Genomic DNA, 23,649 nt, shown 5'->3' on the forward strand with positions numbered 1-23,649 from the left:
AGGTCATTTCTTCATTTTATATTTAAGCCCTTCATAAATCCTATTGACTACACTCTATTCACCAATATAAGCAAAGACATACTGTAAAAGCACACAGAAACATCAAAAATCACTTTCTGGCAGACGATCACTTTTTGGCACAACACCGGCTAATGATGTAATATAAACGTCACCTCAGGCCATTAAACTCCCACAAATAGCCAGAAACAATACTGAGGATATACAGTGAACAGCCGTCCTAAGCCTAACAAAACTCTATAAGTAGCCCCAACAACAGGAACAACAGGAATACATGTCCTTATATTTACCTCATGTCTTTAATAAGCTATTTTAGTAATAAGGAGATAAAGAGTGAAAGCTAGGTGTGGCTGTTTTTTGTGTAAGTCAGCTTGTCCCATCCTGTTCTGTCTGTTGAGTGTGTTGAAGGAGAAGGGTGTAGTCCGTTCACTAAGTTACCTGACACCTGCAAAGGCAGCAGGAAGAACAGAGAGCCTGGTTTACTCAAACGTGCCAGGATCTGCTGTTTTCACACTCTTTCTGCAATCTTTCTTAAGATTATATGCAGAGAAAAAAAGTGCTGATGGCACCACTAGCTGATCATTTTTAAGTTTCTGTTTAAAAAGATATCTGCTGACATTAAAGGTACTTTCCACTCCTGTCCAAGGGGTCCCCACGGTGGATGGATCCATGTTTTGATTTGGCACAGATTTTACACTCAATGCCATTCCTGACACAACCTTCCCATTTATCCCGGCTTGGGCCCAATAGGTCACAAGCTCCTTTGTCTCCTCTGACCTTCACATGTAAGGCAAATATGATAATCACTTTCTGCTGACATTATTTTCCATTGTGTGTGTGTTTCCCATCTTTCTTTCATTAAAGGCATTTTATTTTACTCAAAGTGATCTGGGTTTCATTTTTTTGTTCCAGTTCACAACAGCAGTCAGTCAGCAGTTGTAAAGGTAAAGACTCTAAATATTAAAGAGAAAACTCCAACAATCCCCTATGAGCAAGCACTTGTTGACAGTGGGAAGGAAAACTCCCTTTTAACAGGAAGAAACCTCCAGAAGAACCAGGTGCTAAAAGAAAGATAAACACAAACCAAAAGTGAGAGTAGACTAAAGTTAATGGTAGGTAGTGATGACATATAAACACATGAGGAGCTAGGGGTGAAAAGATGGGAGTAGCTGGGAAGTCCTGAGTGCATGATGGGAAGTACCCAGCAGTCTAGGCCTACTGTAGCATAACTAAGGGAGGGTTCACAGTCACCTGATCCAGCCCTAACTATAAAGCTTTATAAAAAAAAAAAAAACCAAAAAAAACTTTTAAGTATAATCTTAAAAATAGAAATGCGTCTGTCTCCCAATTCCAACCTGGGAGCTGGTTCCACAGAAGAAAGCTGAAGGCTCTGCCTCCCATTCTACTTTTAGAAACCAGAGGAACCACAAGTAAGCCTGGAGTCTGAGAACAGGGTGCTCTGTTAGGATCATATGAGGTCTTTAAGATATGATGGGGCCTGATTATTCTGTTTCAGTTCTGGATGCTAATATGGGAGAAATATGTTCTCTCTTTCTAGTCCCAGTCAGTTCTCTCACTTCAGCATGTTGGATCAACTCAATGCTTTTCAGGGAGCTTTTAGAACACCCTAATAACGGATTACAGCAGCCAGGCAGAGAAGTAACAGTTGCATGGACCAGCTTTTCAGCATCACTCTGAGACAGGATGTTTCTAATTTTGGCAATGTTGCAGATGAAAGAAGGCAGGCCTACATATTTGTTTAATGGGCATGTTTACTCCAAATGACTCCCAGGTTCCTCACAGTGTTACTGGGGGACAAGGTAATACTATCCAGAGTAAGTATCTGCTCAGACACCAGATACTTCCTGTTTCTGAGATTTTTAGAGCATAGTAACCCCAGTTTTGTCTGAATTTAGATGTATTTAAACAACTAAAGATCTGTTTCATAATCTAGCTGCAGAGCCCATAACTTGTATGCACAAGCCATTATCTTGTGTGCACAAGATAATGACTTATGCACACAAGAATTAAAAAAAAATAATCTCACATTCATTCTCAGTAGCTTTTACCAGCTGGACTTTAACTTAAATAATTGGTGGAGACCAAAACAGAGGAAGAAAAAAAAAAAAAACAGTTTCAAGGTATTAACTTTATAGTTTTGTGACATCATCAGCAGTGCTGTAGAAGATGAAAATGGCTCAAATATTCATTGGCATAATTTAGCATTAAACAAAACTGTTAAAGTGTTACACTTTCCACTTAGTGTTGAACTAAACTTTCTTGTTTAAGGTCTGACCTGATTGTTAGTATTCATTTCAGCTGCTTTGGTTAATTATGAAGAAGAGTTCCTGGGAATTTTCAGTCAGCTATTACTCCACATGTGTTGAATCATCTTTTTCCTTCTCTGAGGTCAAACCAGTTGTTTTCTTCTGGATTCCCACTGGTTGAATGGCCATCACTTCATTCACAGTCGGATGCTGCTTGCCTGCCAGATGCAAGTTTTTCCATGGGAATAGTTAAATGGACACCATTCAAAACCATGAATGATGAATTCAAGCTTCAGACCATCAAAGGAATCTTTCAGCTGGGGGGAGAAAATTTACTGCACTTTCAAGCTTCTTGGAGTAGGCTTCTGCGAAGAGCAGATGATTACGATTTTGATGTGAGCGTGAATACAATAGCAGAGGGCAAACAGAAAGAAAAAGTAAGAAAACTAAATCTGATAACGAGGCAAATACTTGGCTTGATTTAAGGCTGTCGCAGAGCAGTTTTCACCACACCTTTGACAAGGACAAGGTCTAAACTGTCAATCCAAATAAACTGTCAGCCACCAAGTAACAACAACCTGCAGAATACCTGGAACAACTGTCACATGTTTCTGATCTCAGGTAATAGTTTGGTGAATAATCTTTCATCTACTGCCAACATAAAGGTTCACATTCCTGATTTATATCTTGCAGCGCATTGGAAGGATTCTCATGAAATCTCACGCATGTGATCATGAACGCCTCAGGATGAAATGTAACCTTCAGTTTGTCAAGTGTGTTCCACTTAGCAAAGGCTCCTGTATGGTTCACTTTCATTACTGGGACACTGAGTCATCATCAATTCAACAACAAGTGAAAGTGTCTGCAAAAAACAGATGAAATACCAAAAAAAAAAAAAAAGTGTAGTGCTTATCTGTAACATTTTAGGATGATGAACTGAAAAAACAAGAAAAAAAATAGATGTAGCCACCTTGACATCACCCAGTGGTCACATTTTGAAGCCTCAAGCTGAGTGTTTTCACTGTTAGTATTTTGAAACCAGGATGGCTCTGACTGGACAGCCTGGATTATGCTAATTTCTGACTCTAATAATGGCCATAATTTACTAAATTAACGTCATGTTTTATTCAGTATGACCTGAAACTTGTGATTGAGCCCATAAAGTCTTCATGGAAGGTGTTTACCAACATCACAGAGCAAGGGAGCCAAGGCCCTTTAACCATAAACTTCTGCTGAGGTTTCTCACGTGACTTCAAGAGTTGTCATGTCGGACAACTCTTGAAGTCACTGGACGTGATACAACCACTGGTTTCTGTGTATTCCCCAGCTGTAACGCAGTGGTTCCCAGAGCTTGCTGGCTCTTGCTGGGTGAAATCAGTTGCAGATTGTCACTGCTGCTTGCAGTTTTACTACAGCTTGGAGAGTAGCTGGACGGTGTTTGTAGACAAGTCCATCACTTCCATTCAAACTATGACCGCAGCAACATGCTGGCAAACAAAGCAATCACCAACCGGTTGGGAAATACACATATTTCTGCTAGCAACAGGTGGTTCCCGGGGGGTCAGTGGCTGGTCTGTAGACCTGTGTGACTGAGGCTTTAGCAAACATTTTCCCAGCAACTGCAATCAACCTCCAGCAACCACTCACAACCAGTCAAAGAATACTCATTTTTCCCCTCATGACCAGCAGTTGCCAAATGGTTGCAGACTGGTCTCTAGGCCTGTGTGTAACTGAAAACTCCCTGCTCTGAAACCTGTATGATCCTCAAAGTCAGGTCACAAATCATGACTTCACAAAAGGGCCAGCACTGTAGAAATGATCAAAGTGAACAGAAGTATGAAAACACACAAAAGCACAAACACAAGCATGTGTTCGTGTTGTCGCTGTCCCATGTCAGCAACTTTTAATGTTAAAAATAATGCCTGCAAGCTGAGAAGGAATGTTTGAAGTGAACAATGAAGCTGCTTTTAACTTCTCTTTATGACTCCCCAGACTTTCTTACACAGAAACTCCCTGTTGAAACACTGGTAGTTTGCTTCACGTAATGTTTCTGTTTTATGTAGCATATAGTGAAACTTTAATGTGACAAAGCAGACTCACAAAAGCCAGACTGGAATGCAGTCTGAAAATATGAAGTCTTTCCTCGGAAATGTGTAACAACTGACACTAAACCACTGTTTGCTTTTGAAAATCTGCTCCCTAAATGAGACTTATAAGCACAGTAATCCACATCAAACATGCACAGAACAGCCCCCAAAATGATTTGTGTGTTGGTCCCACTCTCCACATGCAAACCATACCAACACCCCCCACACACAAATACTTAATCCTCCCAAATCCAGACAGGAAATGCCCTTGTCAGTAGAGCAGAATGCTTTTGACAGACCCCTGCTGCTCGTCCTCTCGCGCTCTCTGTGAGCTCTCCCTCCTCTCCCTCTCGCTGGATTATATATATGCGCTCTCCTCAAAATCCCATCTGGAAACAGTTAGCCTGTGAACATTTCCACACAGCCAATAAAAACACATCTATTGCAAGCCTAGCTTATCTGTAGTAGAGAATAATATAACCCTGCTATCAGTGGTGGGGGTTTTTTTTTTTTTTTTTTTTACTTTCAGTTTCTGGAGCTTGTGTTGGGACAGTGAAATACTTGTTTAGTTTTATGACTCATGAGATCCAGTCAAAAGGTCTGGGCTCAGAGTCAGGGCTCCTTCTACATCATGTTTTCCAGCTAGTTTTTAATGGTGAAGAGCTGGAAAATTTCATTTTTAAGAATCAAAATAATTTATCAGAGTCCTCGGATGGCCCTCATATCTTAATGATGGACATCCTGAGACTATCTAAACAGTGCCACAGGGTGGACTCTCCAATAACCACAATCAGAGGATGAGCTTTTTAAAGGGAAACAGCATCACAGAGAAAGAGGTGGAAAAGAACAGGACAACAGAGGCAGGAAATAAGAGAAACAAGAGTGGTTTTATCATTTGTGGCAACACACGCATGCACACACGCACACACGGATTTCAACCTTGTTTATGTCTCCAGGAGTAACTGAGAAAAAACATAAGGTAAACATTAACCATACAGCTCTCAGTTAAGAACAATATTTCCTGATAAGACCAATCATACTTCAGTGTACTGTCAGTCATACTGACTTAACTGGAGCTGAAGTGCTATGCCAGGTGATTATTCATTAGAGTCATACAATGAAGAGTGAGAATGGATTATTAATTTTTTCCTCAGGTTAAAAGAACTGAAAAAATATTACTAAGTATGTCAAAAAAATCCTTTGTTGCCACAGTGGAAATTACACAGTTGCAGTGAAAAACTAAGTGCACCCTTACTGCTTCCAGAGGAATTAAGAGAGTAAGTAGAAGCCAGTTGCTGCTAATCAAATGCATTTAATGAACTGATCTTAAGCCAGTATGAGCACTTCTATAAAAGCAAACGTTTTGGCAGTTTGCTGGTCTGTGGTATTCAGGTAACACAATGCCACAACCTTCCCACGAGTGGACATCTCAGCAGATCCACCCCAAGGTCAGACCATGCAATGCTCAGAGACACTGCAGACAACCCAAGAGCTACATCTCAGACTCTACGGGCCTCAGTTACCATGTTAAATGTTAAAATTCATGACTACAGAATTAAAAAAAAAAAAAAAAAGAATATGGCAACACAGCTTAATTTGCAAAGTTGCATCTGAACAAACCCCAAGACTTCTGGAGCAATGTCCTTCAGACGATACTGCACAATGCTGTGTTTGGAGAAAACCAGAAACAGCCTATCAACACAAACAACTCATACCAACTGTGAAGCACAGTGGTGGAGGGGGTGATGATTTGGACCCCTTTTTGTAGCCACAGGACCTGAGAGCCTTGCAGTCATTACCAAAGTATTTTAGAGTCAAACATGAAGCCATCTCTCCGACAGCTAAAGCTTGAACAAAATTGGGTCATGAAACAGAATAATTATCCCAAGCACAATCAAGGTGCTGCAACGGCCCAGCCAAAGTCCAGACCTCAACCTGACTGAAATGCTGTGGTGGGACTTTAAGAGAGCTGTGCATAAATGAATGCCTGCAAAACTCAATGAACTGAAGCAACACTATAAAGAAGAGTGTGAGATTGATACAGCCATAGAGAAAATGTTTAATTATTGCTGCTAAATGTGGTTCGACAAGCCACTGAATGATGGGGTGGACTTAGTTTTTCACAGAACTGCACAGAATCCTGTGAAAACTTTGTCACAACTAAGTGAAATAATAATCAGAGCATTGGGAAACTGTGCCCTCTGCTGTACTTCAAGAGGCACATTTAAGAGATTTGTTCACTGCAAGGTTATAATAGTTTTGGATTTTACATTATAGTTTAGTTTTAGTTAGTTTTTTCTTTTTTTTTCTAATTCAGTTAGTTTTAATTAGTTTTCAGAGTGGTTTTTCTCATTTTTATTAGTTTTTATTTTTGGTTTCATGCTTAGTTTTAGTTAGTTTCAGTATTAGTTTTAGTATTTTCATACCTAATCAGGTGCAAGATTCAAGGCGCAAAAGTGACTATTGTGTAATGAAAACATGACAAAAGATACCGTTTAGAGAAATATATTCAACAACCAACTGTTCACAAGACATGCTAAATGTGTGTAATATTAAGGACACACATGAACATCAACAGGGAGAAACAAAGAAAAATATGAACTCCCAAACTCAATAAATTCTACAATAAACTCCACAATAAAGTTCAGCATCAGTGCAGTAGATTAACAACAGCTACATGTGGTGTTTGACAAAAACAAACTCTTTGAAGGAGTCAAAGCTCAAATCCAGCTGCATCCTGATGTTCTCACCACCTGAAGCTGCTTCTGTTTTGGAGCTAGCTTGGTTAGATGCTCGCTAATTAAACTTTCAGGGTCTTTGCGGCCTCTGTACACAACCTACGAAGTGGTCGACCTCATGTCCACATTTATGCTTGTGTAGCTGGATTGTGTGTGTTATTACCTTGTGGTCGTGTGCAGGTGTTTTATATGCGGTGCAGGCTGGTCTTTGCTCTTTGTGCTCAGTTTTTTGGCTGCAAACATATTTGTCCCTGTTGTTTTTTTTGTGTTTTTTTTTACTTTCTTCATTCCTTCACGTCCATCCTGATAGTTTCAGCAGTCTCCTACCAAGAATTTGCTGACAGTTGTGAGTCCTTATATTGATGTTTTGATTATTATTCCTGATTGTTATTCTCTCACTGATAAAGTAGCCGGAAACACACAAGGACGCAACAGTTTAGTCACAACGTTCTGGGCTGAATGGCCCCGACAAGTAGTCCCGTTTCTCAGAGGCGAAGGCCAGGTTACCTCAATCAGAGCGGTTTCTGTAGCCGCTGTGCGCTTCTCAGGTGGACTTTGATGTTGCTGGTTTTTCCTGACTGAGAAATGTTCCGCACATTTTTCATCATCTACAACAAGACTTTCGATTCTATCTGTGCTCTTGTACTCAAAGAACCTCCATACGGGACTCTGCCGCTTTCTCAGCAGACCGCAGCCAGTACTTTGCAGACCAGCGCGGTGAGCGCACGCACATGCACACACACTCACACAGTTGTCCTGTGGCGCTCCCAGCTTAAACTGATTTCATATCAATCCACAAGGCTTAAAAAAAAAAAAAAATAGTAAATGAAAGTCAGTTTATCGATAATTTCAGTTAATTTTAGTTAGTTTTGTAAACTCACAATTCAGTTTTAATTAGTTATCGTTTTTTCCTTTTAATTATAGTTTTTATTTATTTCAGTTAACGACAATGTTTTTTCAATTTCAGTTTTCGTTATTTCATTCGTTTTCGTTAACTATAATAACCCTGGTTCACTGATAACACCACCCCAACAAATAACATTTCTACAGTTTTCCAAAAAACAGTTATTACCTAAATCAAATAAATATATTCAATCACAAAAAGGCAAATCCACTTTTTCAACATACAGTCCATTTGTGCTCATTGTATTTCAGCTTGTCCAGCACAATTTGCTTGTATGCAGTAGGACACATTTTAGGCTAGCTTTTGGGCTCTCAGCATCTGCATCGTACCCACAACCCACTGCACCCAAAAATCCTTTAGCATCAACACAACAGACAAAGTCATCATCCGTTTCAAAGAATGGAATAAGATTCCTCTCGCAACAAGAAAATTTGGGTTTCTCACTGAGCCTAGTTAGGCCTAAGCCTAGACAAACTGAATGATGTGCCCAAATTTCATGTCAAAATAAGCAAAGTAAACAAAAGAAAACATGGTATGATAGAGGAAAATGAATTTTATTTAAACCAGCAACTCAAAATTAGTAAACAACAAGTATTAGATGGCATACAGCAAATGTCCTGCAGGGCAGTGTCATCAAAACACAAAACACCATGAAATCTGTCTTCAGATGTTTTATTACCTGTTGTTACACTCAAGATTTAAAAAAAAAAAAAAAAATTTAATAGTTTTCATTTTGTTCATGTAATTTCACTTAAGCAAAAAAATTAAAACACAACTTCAGGATAAAATACTGCAAGCTGTTGGTGTCACAAGTTCAGTTACATCACACAAACATGTATTCATGATGTCTTCAACAAATAATTTTCCCAAGTTGCAAAAGCTCATAATCCACGAGAAATCCTAACTCAGAATTCCTAACTAAATTTTAGGCAGAAATGAATGGTGCTGATCTCAATAATAGTATCTAGGTTTCATTTGTATTCTGCTCTGTCAGAGTGAGTCACAATAAAGTGATTGTATGACATCTGGCTCCTATAATTAGTAAAGTAATTGTTGTGTTTAACAGTAATCCGGTCTTCAGTGTTGAAAAGGGGCTGATGATATAAAGCTGAACAGAGAAACCTCCAGAACCCCCAGAGGCTCAAAACAAGAACAAAGGAATCATAAGGCACACCCGCCTACCTGCCTGTCCTATACTGTGGTGCTAATTAGTGCACAACAGACTGTAAACAGCTTTCAAGCACAGATCAAACTACATCAGGAACTACAGTGTCACATTTTAAGGAAGTTCATTTTTCTCTCCCCTTTCTCCCCTTATTGCACATCGTCTTCTGAACGAAAGGTTTTAAAAAGCAAACAAAAACGCAGTGTTGATTAGTTTCACTTAGTATAACTGACCCAGACCAAGGCAAGCTTTATATTAAAATCAGATACACACTAAGAGATGTGGTCTTATAAAAGACATTAAAGCTGCATCTAAACTGCTACAGGTCAGCGATAACAAGTCCACAAGCTTTCCAAAGCATGCCGAGCACATGAAGATGATTTTGGCTAATTGTGCAAAACCTGCATTAGGATGACATTAATATTACTGCCCCCCCCCCCCCCCCCCCCCCCCCGAGTACCTTCCTTTCACTCTTAACTGATGGACAGTTGGCCCTGGCTCTGTACTCCAAATCACTGCATATAAACTCTTAAACACACTAGACACACTTTTCTTTTTAAAGAGTGAATCCCTCAAAGTCAAAAAGTGTACTAGCACTACACCCGACAGATGTGGAAACACTGAAGAGAGACTTGAATAGTGAAAATGCTGAACTCCAGTGGGTTCATTGCGAAGCTCACTGCAGACACACAGGCATCTTCCCAAGGACACGTTCAGAGAGTCAAGTGAAACGCTCCTGCTTGAAGGGCGAAAGCCAGCAATGAAGTAAATTACCTGACATCCCCGTTCACATCCATAGTGTCTTTGAGTCAAGAGCCAAAATCATTGAAAAGAAAAAAAAAAAAAGGCTGTTCTTATTCTCAGAGACAGCACCCATTACATCCAGCTGATAGTGAAGTTCTGACTGAGGTTGAGACCCAGATCAGCAACTGTTAACACCTGCAGAGAGAAAGGAGAGCAAACAGCACCTCAATACAACTACAGAAGGCATGCCCAACAAGTACTGCAGTACTTTAGAACAAAAAGTTATTAATTTGGTATTTTGATTTTAGAGGTCTTTTATAGGACTTTAATATTTTTTTATTATCTTATGACATTTATTTCACTGCTACAGTTTTTTCAGATTCAGGTTTTTCTATTTAAAAAACAAACATTTCATCAGGAAATAAAATGTTACAAAGAGTTTAAAACTTTGTTAACCTGCAAATAATGACTCAATAATACGAGACTAAAATGCCCACTGCAGTCACGTTTACTTTTCATACATTTTGTTGCCAGTTTTTCCTGTGCAATAAATGTTTTTATGATACAAATAATTCATGTGAATGACTTTGATGCATAAGAACAGCAGCTTTTACTGCAACATGCAGAATCACCCCTTTACTGGAATAAGAGTTTATTTACACAGCAAAATAAATATCACAAAGTGCTAAAGTGATAAAAAGCATAAAAACTGAGCAATTAAATCCACCAGTGCCAACTACTGTACATATATAGTACATACTGAATGTGGACTGGCCCCCTGGTGGGCCATGCAGGTACTGCAGGTGGGCAGCAACAAAAAATGTTTAAAGAAAATAAATAATTTTCTATTTTGTAATTTTATTTAAAATAGAAATTTAATATGTACATTTTAAAAAGGATAATAACTAATAAAACAGCTACAGGATAAAGAAAAAAAAATTCGCTCATCTTCATTTTACTGTTAAAGAAGAATCAGCCACAAAAAGCTAATCATTCGAAGATTCAAATGAATCAGTGAGAACTCAAAGAAGGAAACTCTTCATATTGGGCTCATGTGATCAAAAGTCTTTTGAGATTTTGAAACGGGTTTTGATTAAAGTCCTTCATTGTGACAGAAAAAAAAAATAGAATGAAAGGCTCATTAATGTAATCTAACAGCTTTAACAGTTTCAGTTCTCCCTAATAAAGTGGTTCCCTGATTATTATTTCTGTCTTTTTTTGTAAAGGTGGGAAAACTGGATAAATACTCGAGCGCTCTGCTGTGTTGACTCCAGCTGTGGAGTCTCTGCTATGCTGAGGAAGATCTCAGTCATATGAAACACATTTCAGACGGAGTTATTTTCTTCCCTCCAGCAGAATTTGTTGCCTTGATTGTGAAGATTTGCAGGCTGTCGTTCAACTGCTGTTAGCAGAAAGTGCTGCAGTTTGGCACCGATTAAAAAAACGTAGAGTCTTACGTGACTGTTTTACTTTTTTACCCACCCCTAAAAACATAACTCAGAGCCTCACCTGGTTAGTCCTGTAGGTGAATGGTGCATCCTGGGAGTTCACCAGCACTTTGCTTGGCTTCTCCTTTACACCATAGAAGGAGGCTGACTCCACGGTGATGTATGACGCCTCAACATTGTTATGGAGCACCTGGGATGTCATTGTGTTCTACAAAATAAGAATGAAAAGTTCAGCTTTTCAGGTGAGATCCTACTGAACAAGGATCTTAGTCACAGGCCAAGTTATCTCCACATATAATCCACAGCTAAATTAAATGAGTTTAGACAGTTTATGCATGCCATCATGAGGCATTATGGGAAATCAGACAAAGTAGGCTGGAGTAGACACCAGCAAACATACAGGGTACATTAATGGTGAATACCTGAGCAACGTTAAAGACGATGTAGGCGTACTGGTTGGTCTCATAGGTGTCAATGCTCTCCCCATCATCCCAGAACAGATCTCCACTGGCTGAACCGTCTTCAGACACAGCTGAGATGAGGTGGAGAGGCTGACCACTGCTTACCCACAGGGTCAGGTTGGGCGCCTGTTCAAACATGGAGAGAAAACATGAGTGAACTAACTGGAATGAACATGAACTCTGGGCTGTACCAGGTGGGAACACTGACAGAAGTTGCCCTTTTTCAGTAGCCTGCCTGTTTCAAACACCCTGAACTGCTCTGTGTGGTTTTGACTGTGTGTGGAGCCTGCAAGTACTGCCTGTGCTACTCTGCTACTCACTCCACAAGCTTAACTAGTAATGTTCAGTCTGACTGAGTCAGGTACCGTATTTTCCGGAGTATAAGTCGCACTTTTTTTCATAGTTTGGCTGGGGGTGCGACCTATACTCCGGAGCAACGTATATGTGACATTTATAACACATGAACCAAAATACTTCAGCCACTTGACATCTCCGTGAACTGCAGCTTTAAGGCAGTCTTGCGTAACCTGTGGGCGCAGTGGATGATGGATGGAGAGCACAGCTTAACGGCAACTGGGAGAATGCGCCACCCAACTTTCCTGGAAGTCATTGGATGGATCAAGAAAACATGGGCTTCAGTGACAAACCATCCTGTTGGGATTCAGAAAGGCTGGAATAATTGGAACTGCAGCTGACGACGAGTCTGACTAACGCGACACAGAAGAGGAAGCGGCGCTTCGTCTACGGAGTGTACGGAATTGTTTAGAAGTGACACCGAGGATGAAGAATTCAATGGATTGATGGTTTGGTTAACTTGTTAGTATGTTCTTTATGCTATGGTTATCTGAATAACTTAATGTTACGTTAACATACCGAACACGTGTTCGTTGTGCGTCATGTAGCTGAATGTGTTATGTTAGCATAACGTAGGCATAACCGTGTTCGTCCTGTTCTTTAATCCATTATTATTTTAAATTGCCGTTCAAGATGGAATTTCTGCTCTGGGTCTCGAATTCTATCAACCCCCCCCCCCCCCAAAAAAAGTGCGACTTATAGTCCAGTGCGACCTATATATGTTTTTTTCTTCTTTATTATGCATTTTTTGGCTGGTGCGACCTATACTCCGGAGCGACGTATAGTCCGAAAAATACGGTACTTGCTTTCTCGCTTGCACCTCGGTCAGGTAATGTGAAGGAAGGTTGTGTGCTGCAGCGCACACGTGAAAAAGGACTTTTAAGTCATATTTTAGGTTTGTGGTCAAAAATTTCCTTCCAAACTTTGGTAAGTTTGTTCCATATTGTGCTCTGTGACCACCATTTTGGAGCGTCCACCATTGTAACAGGTCCACTTTAGCTGAGAAACCCATTTACCTGTGTTGGTATGATGGAGCCCTCGCGCAAATGCAGGTTGATCTTATCTAGAGGTGCGTTGAGTCGAAGCTCTTCACCCTTACTGCTCACACAGTCGCCCTGGGAGGTAAAGGAACAAATGACGTAAAGCACTCTATTCAAGTGGCCCAACACGCTTTACTCATACTACCATTCAGAGAGTCTCACCGTGTAGTAATCGTACCACAGACCCTCTGGGAAGTAACCATCCACGTAGTCGACTCCAGGATCCAACACTGGCGTCACAAGCAAACTCTTCCCCCACATGAACTGCTTGTCGATGCCATAGGCTTTTACATCTTTGGGAAACCTTTAGAGGACATAAAGTTATGTCAAGAACCGCCCCCTCCAACCAAAAAAAAAAAAAAAAAAAAGGGAATACACGGCGGTTTATTTTTTTTAAAGAAATCTACTTACTCAAACATGATTGGCCGAGCCACAGTGTGTCCGTGTACATGTGCGTGATGGAAGAGAGTGTAGAGAACAGGAAAGAGAGAGTAGCGCAGCAGCAGAGCCTGTTTCATGGCTGTGCGAGCCAGCGGGCTGAAAGCTGTCGGGTCTTGAGGCTATAAAAACATTTCAACAGCAGATGGTGAAACACAAGCTGGAGATGCAAAAATGAAGAATTAATCCATCATTATTCATCCAGTTTAGATTCTCAAGTCTCGAGATACACAAACCACTGGAAAAGCCATCCATCAAATGTGTGTAATGTAAAACTTCCAGGTGTCATCATGAAACAATAAATAAATAAATACATAATGCAATTTCCAGAGGCACAGCTAAACCTGTAAGTGGTAACACTCCAAAAAGAAAAAGAAGATTTCATATTTCAGGTGGATAATCTTACCTTCATGCCGATGGAGTTGTGGTTTCGTGTGAAGGGATAGAAAGCTCCCAGCTGCGTCCAGCGCACACACAATTCCTCCTGCGTCTCCTCACTGAAGCCACAGACATCTGCACCCACCAGCGGGATGCCCAAAAGGTTGAAGGTCAACATACCTGATGCACAAAAAGAGATGGGAATTAAATATTTACTTATAAGATGGAAGCTTTTTATGAAATGGTCCTCAAATTCAAAATGATAAATAAACTCAGGTACTACTGTTCATTCCTATTACACATCAGCACGTCAGTCACAAACCTTTATGTGCATCAGCACAAAGTCCATTACATCTGCTGAACTTCTAACCTGCTATAGAAGTGTAAAGGTCTTTCCACTGGCTCCTGTTGTCTCCCAGCCAGTGACCTGAGTACATGCCCTGACTGGGGAAGGTGGAGCGGGAGATCACAAAAGGTCTTTTCGCCACGAGTCGCTTCAGCGCGCTGAGCAAGAGATCAGAGAGGAAGTAAAAACAGCAGGCAGAGAGAGAGTATTTAAAAATGGCACAAACTGCTCATTCCATGAAAACTGCTTGTTGTAGTGTTTTATTTCTGTAGTGTGTGTGCACGTGTGTATTAGAGCATCGAACCTTGCAGAAGCTTTAGCTTCCATGAGTCCATATAGACTGTGCATATTATAATGAATGGACTGCTTCTGCTGTGCAGTGGCACACAAGGTTTTGGCTCTCAGCAAACCTCCTAGCACACCTGAAAGTAGAAGTCATCAAGAAACCCATATGTAACGTTGTGTTCATGCGATGTTTGTTGTGTGATTTATGTTCAACATCCAAGTCTCCCACCTGGAGTGTAAGGAGGGTTTTCCAGGCTGTTTGATGGACAGCCACTGGTTGATCCATCCAGGAAGTTTGATGGCTCATTCATGTCCTACAACCAAGCGAGACAATGTCAGCGGGAGACATCTTTAAATGCTCATAAGTCAGAGGTTACTTATTTAACAGCGTTTCCGTTCTCACACTTACAATCCATAATCCATCAAATGGCACCTTCTCGTGAAAGCTCTGCAGGTTGTCGTACCACCATTCGTTTGTCACGTCATCAGAGAAATCTGGATATGCTGTGAGACCAGGCCACACCTGGAAAAGAGGAGAAAGAATTGCATTTTAAAACGCATGCTTAAAATGTAAAACTACGTGTTCAAAAGAGGCTGTTGCTCTATCATTCATTATCAGGCTTACTTGGTTGGACTTTAGAACTGGTCCAGCTGAACTATAACAAGCTCATGTTCACCACAAGTGCAGCTACACTGTCGCTACAGCAGAGGGCTGTACTAGGAAGCAAGATTAATGGGTTAGCGAGCTGTGTTGAGCTTCAAGTCAGTTTTCTTTTTAGCTGCCCAAACCACTGTGGTAACTTATGCTAAACAGATAACCCGGTTGGGAGCAGGTTAGTGTTGTTTATACTCCTGACACAGCAGTGTCAGATCTTCCACTTTATGTTGCCACTGGAAGAAGATGTAACTGACAGCTCACCTGCATGCACCCGGGACAATGAATTTAATCACCAAATGTAAATGTATCTGCACTGTTGTGGTGTTACTGCCATCACTGTGATTTCCATGATTGATTTCTGTGTTTAAAACAGTGTATGTATTCTTAGACCAGTTTCCACATTCTGAAACAGTACACTGAACATTTCTATCAAACCCTCTGTGACCTCTACAGGAGTTGAAGTGACTGAAGTGGTGAAGTGTGAAACTGGTTCAGTGTTAACTGCTTTCTCTGATCGGGGATTTGTTTACATTTTGTTGAGCCAGATGCAAACACAGCAGGTATCACAACAGCGATTAGCAGCTTTCTTTGAAAGTCCAGACTTTCTGCTTCAGCCTAAAAGTGGGCAGCTTCTTACATTATTTCAGTCAAGAGAGATTTGAAGAGTGTAAAAACTTCTTACAGCAAAACACAGCACAGGCACTTCAAAGCAGGCAAGAGGAGAATATTGCAGGAAACTTAATCCTCTAAATTCATAAATGAAAATATTTATTTTACCCCTCAGTGCACTCTCAATATGAATAAGCGCATTCAGGTCTGGCACACCCTTCATAATGAAGGAATGAATATTCTCCGTGATAAACAATAAAAACATTTTAATAACTGCAATACCAGCCAGGTAAGAGAGCAAATTAGGTCCAGGCATATTTATGCTTAAAGTCCTGTGACAACACGATGCACAGCTTCCTTTGGTGGTGTTACTAAAAAGGTGCAGTTCAACAGGTTGCATGTGCACAACAGGAATTCCCTCTGCAAAGTATCTACTGTGCACTTAAAGCATGTCCAACATGAACATCATCATAATCATGCTGCTGAAAATTCAGGCTCAGCATACTTTGCTAACCCATTAATCCTGCTTCACAGTGCATCCCTCAGTTCATGTTTTGTGGCTTTGTGTCTCACCTTCCCAATAAGTGTTTTCCCTTCGGCATCTTTAATAAAAACTCTTCTCTTTAGACCTTCATCGAATGGCCAGTATGAGCCCTCAGGTTGTGTGCTGCTGATACCCGGGTCCTAAAGGGTTAAGAAACAACTCACAACTCACAGGCCAAAGGAGATGCAACACACATGACAGTAAGTGTGTGTGTGTGTGTGTGTGTACGTACCAGAATCATGACGTAGCGCTGGTTATGAGCGTGCAGGTCCCTGACCAGGTCAGGCAGTGTGTCAAACTTTTTTGAATCAAATGTGAAGTCCATAAATTTGTCCATGTAGTCGATGTCATTCCACTGGACATCCTGCAAATAAACAGACACACATTACTGAAACGAGCAGCAGCCTGCCAACGGGCCATCATGAGCTCTACATGTGCCCCCAAACTTTGCTGAAACATAAAAATAAGCATAAGTATTATGGTGTTGGATTCAAGTAGCAAATATGTCAAGAAATCTAGGCTATTTACACATAATGACATTAACAGCATGTTAATAAAAAAAAAAAAAAAAAAAAAAAAAAAAAAAAAAAGATTGTGTTTAAGTATTTTAATCACCGTTTGGTGTAGATGCAGCTCTAGAACAGCCTTCCATTGGAAGAGTCACCAAGTCTAATAAACGATCACTGCTGTGTTATAGATGATTATAAATCTGACTAACTACTTATACATTGTCTTATTATTAGGTTATTCTCATTTAATTAGTTTATTGTTTTTAATTTTCTTCTTGTCATGCATTTTGTTTGCCATCGTTAATGTTCCCGTTTTGTCTTCTCATGTCCATAAAGTATTTTAAACTTGTATATTATTTATAATGAAGAGTCATGCAGGGAAGAATAAAATGACTTTCCCCACCTTACGTTTAGGGTTAATTTACAAAAGCACACAAAGAAATATTGACATGTAATTACCTGAGGCATCCCATAATTCCTCATGCTCTTGACAACCTCCCAAGTAGAATTACTCGTGCCGTAGCCCCATCGGCAGAGATGGTATCCTAAGGCCCAGTAGACGGGCATCGCCGGGAGTCCTGTGACAACAAAGATGGAAAAAGTGGAGTGAAAGTGGGAGGAGTCATCAAAACAAAAATTGACAAACTCAGGGAGACAAAGGCAAAGGTCTGAAGCTATTTATTAATCTTATTTTGTGATTTTACTGGCTGGTAAAGCCAGTGTGAAACATGGATCTATGTGTGCATCAATCTTATATTATTTGTTAGTGATGAAGCTACAGTACACATGTCTACATATAAGTGCATCTACTAACCTACAACTTCCACATACTGCTGAACCACTGAGCTGGGATCAGGACCGAGGAAAATGTAAAAGTCAAGGATTCCACCAATAGTACGCCAGGTAAGGGCCGGGGCAGGCTGGAGGACCACGTCTAGCAAAACAGAGATTAATAAAAACATTTTTTTAAAAAGGCATTGCACATTAGCTTGTGTTATAAATGTTGTGGTGTGTTCCCCGTTTCATGTAACATATTTGTCCCCGTGTAAAAATATAACTGAAAAGTAAAGAAGCACTTAAGTCAATGACAAAATTAAACAAATCAAAGTAAAACTCTGATACTTTTGCAAATCAACTTACAGTTTGTGTTAGCAAACTTCAGAATAATCAATACGACATCTACATATGATATGAACTATATCTCCAAACAAAGGGAAGTACACATCCTGCAAATATGAATCACTGGAAAGTCCATTTGTAACTTCTGCTTTTATGTAATTTCTTAATTTTCTCAGCTGCTGTCACATGAACATTTGTGAAATCTTGTAAGTATAAGCATTTTAGTGTGTGTGTGTGTCAGAGAGAGAGTGACCTATTGCACACAGGGAAACTAAGTTAATGTCTGAGGGTGACGAGCAGACTGACCCATTGCATTGCTGTTCAGCAGGAAGAAGCCGTGTGCATTCCCTCCATCCTCCATTGCCAAGTAAAATGGATGAGCCCCATACAGGTTTGTCTGTTCCTACAGTACAGAAGAGGAATACAAAGATATTAAAATAAAATTCATGTAATTATCTGCAACAAGTAACCATATCCAACAACATAATCCAAAGGAGCAACATAGCGAATGTTCACTGAAGACACGCTGCAGCTCAGACCCTGGAGTGTTCATATCGGTCTGACTAACTGAACAGAGAAAGCATTACCGTTGGAGGCACATCTCTGGCCCACATGGTGAGCGTGTTCCAGTGGACATCATGCAGGAAGGTGGAGCGATGCTCACCCAGGCCATAAATGAACTGAGTGGGTAGGGAAGTGGAGAACTGGAGGAACTGATCCGCATAGAAGAGAGGCGCCACTGTGGTGTTCAGACTAACAGGAAACATTAAGACAAGTATTGATACAGTCATTTTACAACTGATGTACTTTTGACACTACTTATATGAAGAAATCAAACTGTAGCCCTTTTCTTAACCTTAAGCCAAATGAGGATTAAAAGACTGAGCTTGAATCACTAAGAATGAGAGCAGCCAGAGGTGAGAACCACCCTAGAATCCACAATATTTTCTGATATGAAATCACCACAAAATCTTTGATGCTATTCTAGCTTGAGTAGCTCCAGGAGGAGCCACCAGTGACAGATTGCTTCCTTCCTGTGATTCAGTCATGTTTCTAAAATAATAAATAAAAAGAACAAACACTGTGTACATACTGCATCTCATCTGCACTGTTTTGCAGTGTGAACTCCATAAAAGAAAAGCACAAAAGCCATTCTTGTGTGATACGTTGAGCTTGGCACTTCCAAATAATTAAATTAATAAAATAAAACAAATCATTTCACAATGTCTCAGGTACACCCAAAGTACCGGGTGCACCTGAGACACCTGTTTAAATAAAAAAATTTTAAAAAATGCTAGAGTTATTTCTACCTCTAACATTGGGCTAGTCGCAGCGCGCCTAATGCTAAAGGCGTATGGAGGAAAAGGTGAAAAACTGACCATGCAATAAAGCTATTCTACTTGAAACCAATACTGTATTTATCCAATTTGAGGATTTCAGAATTTTGATATTGGTATATCTAATCTTTTATATCAAATATGTCCTATTGGGCTCAGACTTACAGCACTGCTCCTGTAGATCGCCTCTTCACAACGAGACCAAATGGCTGCTTTGAGAGCTCGATGATATAATCTGGGCTTTCTGCCTTCTTGGTGACAGTGGGGACGGAGATGGGAACCTCAAACCGTGAGCCTGAAGGATCGGTCATCTTTATTGAGAGCAATTTGTGGGTAAATGACAGACAAGAAAATTTACAGCAATGTAAAATAATTAAAAAAAAAATATCTTAATCAAGCAAATTTGCAAGACTACTTTACAAGCATTCGGCATGATGAAATGACCAGCAGAGAGTTTGTTGGCCTACGAAACTTCAATGCAAAGGAGTGCAATGTTTACTTACATCTATAACAGGCAGGTGTAGTTTCTATTTTATTGAAATCTACAAGAAACAAGCTCAAGCTTTTGCAACCACCCTCAGAGTCTACTCACCTGAATAACACGGAAACTCTGTGAAGGGTTTTTTTTATTTACATATTTTCACTTAAGAAAATCAAATAAATATGTAATTTTCTCCAAAATCTGCTATTATATACTTTACATGACTGAACGTGAAACCTCTACTAACCCTGACACGCAGTCGTTGGTCTGTCTCATGGCGTATCTCCACCTCTACAGTGAGGATGTCTCCGGGGTAATACGTCTTCACCTCCTTCACCAGCGTGCCTTTCTGTCCCAGCAGCGTGTCATTTAGTGACACAAGCGAGTACGAAGGGAAATCTGGTGGATAAAAACACCAAGGGATTCCGTTTTTCCCTGATGGGTGGGTGGCAGAGGAGGAAGCAGTCGGTGCAGGTATAAAGCAGCAGTTCCGTGCCTCACACAACTCCCGGGTCACAACCACCCCTCTTTCAGGGTAGCAATCAAACCTCCACGCCTCTGGGATTAGACTGCACGCCTCACTGCGAAAAACGGCTGCAGTATCATTTGCTGCTGTTTGTACTTTGGAGCCCGGCGTCTGTCCTGGGGCCGGCGGTGGCGGTTTATGCTCCTGTTGTTTGGTAGACTGCAGCCAGAACACAGTGCCCAGCAGCCATGCACCACAGACCATCAGCAGGAGACAACCGATCACCAGAAGGCCTGTGGTGACAGAGCATGAAGGTCTACGTTGAAGCAAGGAGGCATCCTCTGGCTCCAATACCTTAAAACACAACAAGGAAGTCAAAGTCCTGAAATAAACACACTCTCTCTCTGCCAGAACTCCCTAATAAACAGTAGCCATACTTTTGTGAATCAGCCTACTGAAGTAAAGAAGATCCTAAAACATAAGTGCCTCCACTGTAGCGATTATGAAAAGATTCATAAACATAAATGAACTCACTGGAACTTCGTCTTGAACAGGACGAGGCTCTTCTGACAAAACTGTGCTGGAAAACTGGACATCTTCAGGGTTCAGCCGCTTGTACGACACCATCGTGATAATATGTGTCTGCCGCAGGGAGACACAGAGCAGAACAAAGTCTGTACAGACGTGCAGCCCTGTGTCTCTTCCAGCTGCTCCTACCTGGTGGAGGAAGTGTGCAAAAGAAACAGTGAAGTGAAAATGACTGTTTCTCTAATTTGAGTGTAAGGAGCACATTGGGGAAAAACTGAACTACAGTGTCTATGATGTTTAATGTTTATTAATCATTAGGATTATCATTTAGGAATATATTCAACTGTGATATGTTTAATTTATGCTTCCTATACCATCATATATTATTGACTAATACCGGGGACGCTGCATCATAATCTGCTTCAGGTTCAACCTTTATGTAAAGGTCACGCAAGCGCAAAAACCATGTTAGCTGCTGTTATATAAGCTTATATAAATTTTAGTGTATGTTGTATGTCAATATCACAATCAAAGCTGCTGTGTTATAAACGTTCACACCACTGAGAAGTCCTAAACAGCAGAATCGCAGTTGAGGCTAACTTTAGCTAGCTACTGCGCAGAAATCCACGTAAATGTCAAAGTTCAACTAGGAAACGTTCAGCCTCTGAATTAATTCCATATTTATTTTAATTTTTTTTTTACAAGCATTAATAGGAATAGGAATAGAGAAAACGGCTGTTCACACTAGCCTTTTACAGTGATACGCTATTATTTCAACTAAACGTACAGTACATTAGCGTTAGCTTTCTTTAGCAGCAGTCTTAACTTTAGCAAACAATCACCGACAGGAGCGTTACCGTCAGCGACGTCCACCTGTATATGCTCTAAGCTCTGCAGGCGCAGAGGTACATCATACAGTCCACAAATGTGTCACGTTAGCCAAATAATAACCCCCGCCGCGGTAGCTGCTCCGCCACACGACGCGTTTATTTATCTCTGCGCGGCGTTCATGCTACCTCGTAATTCCAACAACTTCCGTTTGAAGTTCTCCCCCAACGAACTTGGATCAGACACGTCCGGTTTACGCTCTGTAAACTAATACCTCGTGTTCTTGCAAATTAAACTAACTTATATAAAAAATTGCTAAGATATGATCGTTAAAAAGTATCCCCCTCCCCCCCGAAAAATGGTCAGCAGAACGCTTCCATTCAGCGGTGCTGCCTTCAGGAGCAGCTGTGAGGTCTGTGGAGGTGTGTCTGTGGGCAAATCTGGTCCCGTGCGCGGCGGGAGATGTGGAGGTGTAGAAGATAAAACAATCTTTGGATTACTTGACTATGTTTGAGTATGTAAGCGTGTTTGTGGCACTAGAAAAAAAATACCATCCATAAGTTACAACGTCAGGTTATTATCTAAAAATTTGGAGTTAGTCAAAATTTCAAGTTAATTTCTCAATTTCAAGGCATTTTCTCATAGGTTTGAGTAGTAAGTTGAAATTTTGAGATCATAACCACACATTTTGACTTTTGGATGGTAAAAAATGCTTTGTTTTTGTTTTTTTCCAGTGGAGGAAACAAGCTTCTGTGTATTTCTTCGTATGATAAAATTAGAAACCACAACCGTAATGTAGTAAAGCTATATAAAATAGAGCAATTTCATTATTTCATTGTTCACATCATTAATACGTAATCTATTTTGTTCTGAAATTTTGCCCCTGACAAAAGTAAGCTTCACTCATTTAAACAGTTCAAACCAAGAAATCAAATCCTCACATACATTTCAATCAAATACTGACTCAAACTGCTTTAAGTACAAGGGTGTTTCCAGGATCTTTTAAATGGGCAGGGGGTGGACATCAGTACAGAAAAACGCCAGACACAATTTTGAGCCTCAGATGGAGCCCTGTGTCCCATTACATAATTTTTTAATGTGCAAAATGGTGCTGCACAATAGTGTAGCCCCTTAACTGGCCAGGGCCCGCTGACGGGCCGTTTGTAGTCCCTTTTATGTGGCAGGCTAGACCCTCCCATTTTTATTGACACCTCATTCGGCCAATCATGTAACTGGCTGCACCAAATCACCTGACAAAGCTACGTGAGGCCCTCTGAGTATCTCTGGCTCTAGCAAACCCATTTCTTAACATGATTGGCCGAATGAAGTGTCAATCAAAATGGGAGGGTCTAGCCTGCCGTATAAAATGCACTTCATTCGGCCGGCGGACCAGACGCGGTCAGAGCCAATAATAACCAGAAGGCGTTATGTAGTTTTTGTCAGGTGATTTTTTTGCTGCCAGTTAAGGGGTTAAGCAGAATTTGTGTTGGATACTCATTTTGCAAAGTAGAAAAAAGTATTGCACTTTTTAAGTAAAAATGATAGTCCTGCTTAAGCAGCTCAATAGGGTGCCAGTTCACAATGTAGAATGTCACTTTTCAGACTCACATACAGTATATTATTTGATCATTGTAGCTGTTATTTTACTTTATTATATATTGCTGGTTAGCTTGATCTGTAATAATAATGATCCTCGAATACTATTCTGTTCACACAGCCAAACCACAAGAATTGTGTGAATCTTCCTTGCAGTCCCAGGTAGCTCTGACCCATGAGGACATGGAGACCTCTGGGAGTGTCCATAGAGACGTAGCAGCCAGTTCTCACAGTGAGGCCTCCTGAATCAAGCTTGTTTCAGCACAGCACAGTACTGGGATGCTTATTTATGTATGAGAAT

At 40.5% G+C, this 23,649-nt stretch overlaps 1 protein-coding gene across 1 annotated transcript; it reads right to left on the bottom strand.

Moving 5' to 3' along the window:
* Positions 1 to 9,644: 9,644 nt before the first annotated feature.
* On the bottom strand, positions 9,645 to 21,917 carry gaa2 (alpha glucosidase 2). The gene is made up of 21 exons (XM_030732688.1): positions 21,782 to 21,917; positions 20,931 to 21,113; positions 20,178 to 20,750; positions 19,615 to 19,760; positions 18,700 to 18,865; positions 18,419 to 18,515; positions 17,808 to 17,927; positions 17,453 to 17,571; positions 16,717 to 16,848; positions 16,514 to 16,624; positions 15,083 to 15,196; positions 14,903 to 14,987; positions 14,693 to 14,810; positions 14,413 to 14,546; positions 14,071 to 14,222; positions 13,638 to 13,786; positions 13,389 to 13,530; positions 13,203 to 13,301; positions 11,794 to 11,958; positions 11,433 to 11,579; positions 9,645 to 10,118 (listed from the first exon to the last, which is right to left on the bottom strand). The coding sequence occupies exons 2-21, from the start codon at positions 21,021 to 21,023 to the stop codon at positions 10,056 to 10,058; spliced, it is 2,925 nt and encodes a 974-aa protein (XP_030588548.1). The 5' UTR covers positions 21,024 to 21,113; positions 21,782 to 21,917; the 3' UTR covers positions 9,645 to 10,055.
* Between the last annotated feature and the right edge of the window lie 1,732 nt (positions 21,918 to 23,649).

The sequence above is a fragment of the Archocentrus centrarchus genome, chromosome 1 (genome assembly GCF_007364275.1).
Source record: "Archocentrus centrarchus isolate MPI-CPG fArcCen1 chromosome 1, fArcCen1, whole genome shotgun sequence".
NCBI lineage: Eukaryota > Metazoa > Chordata > Actinopteri > Cichliformes > Cichlidae > Archocentrus > Archocentrus centrarchus.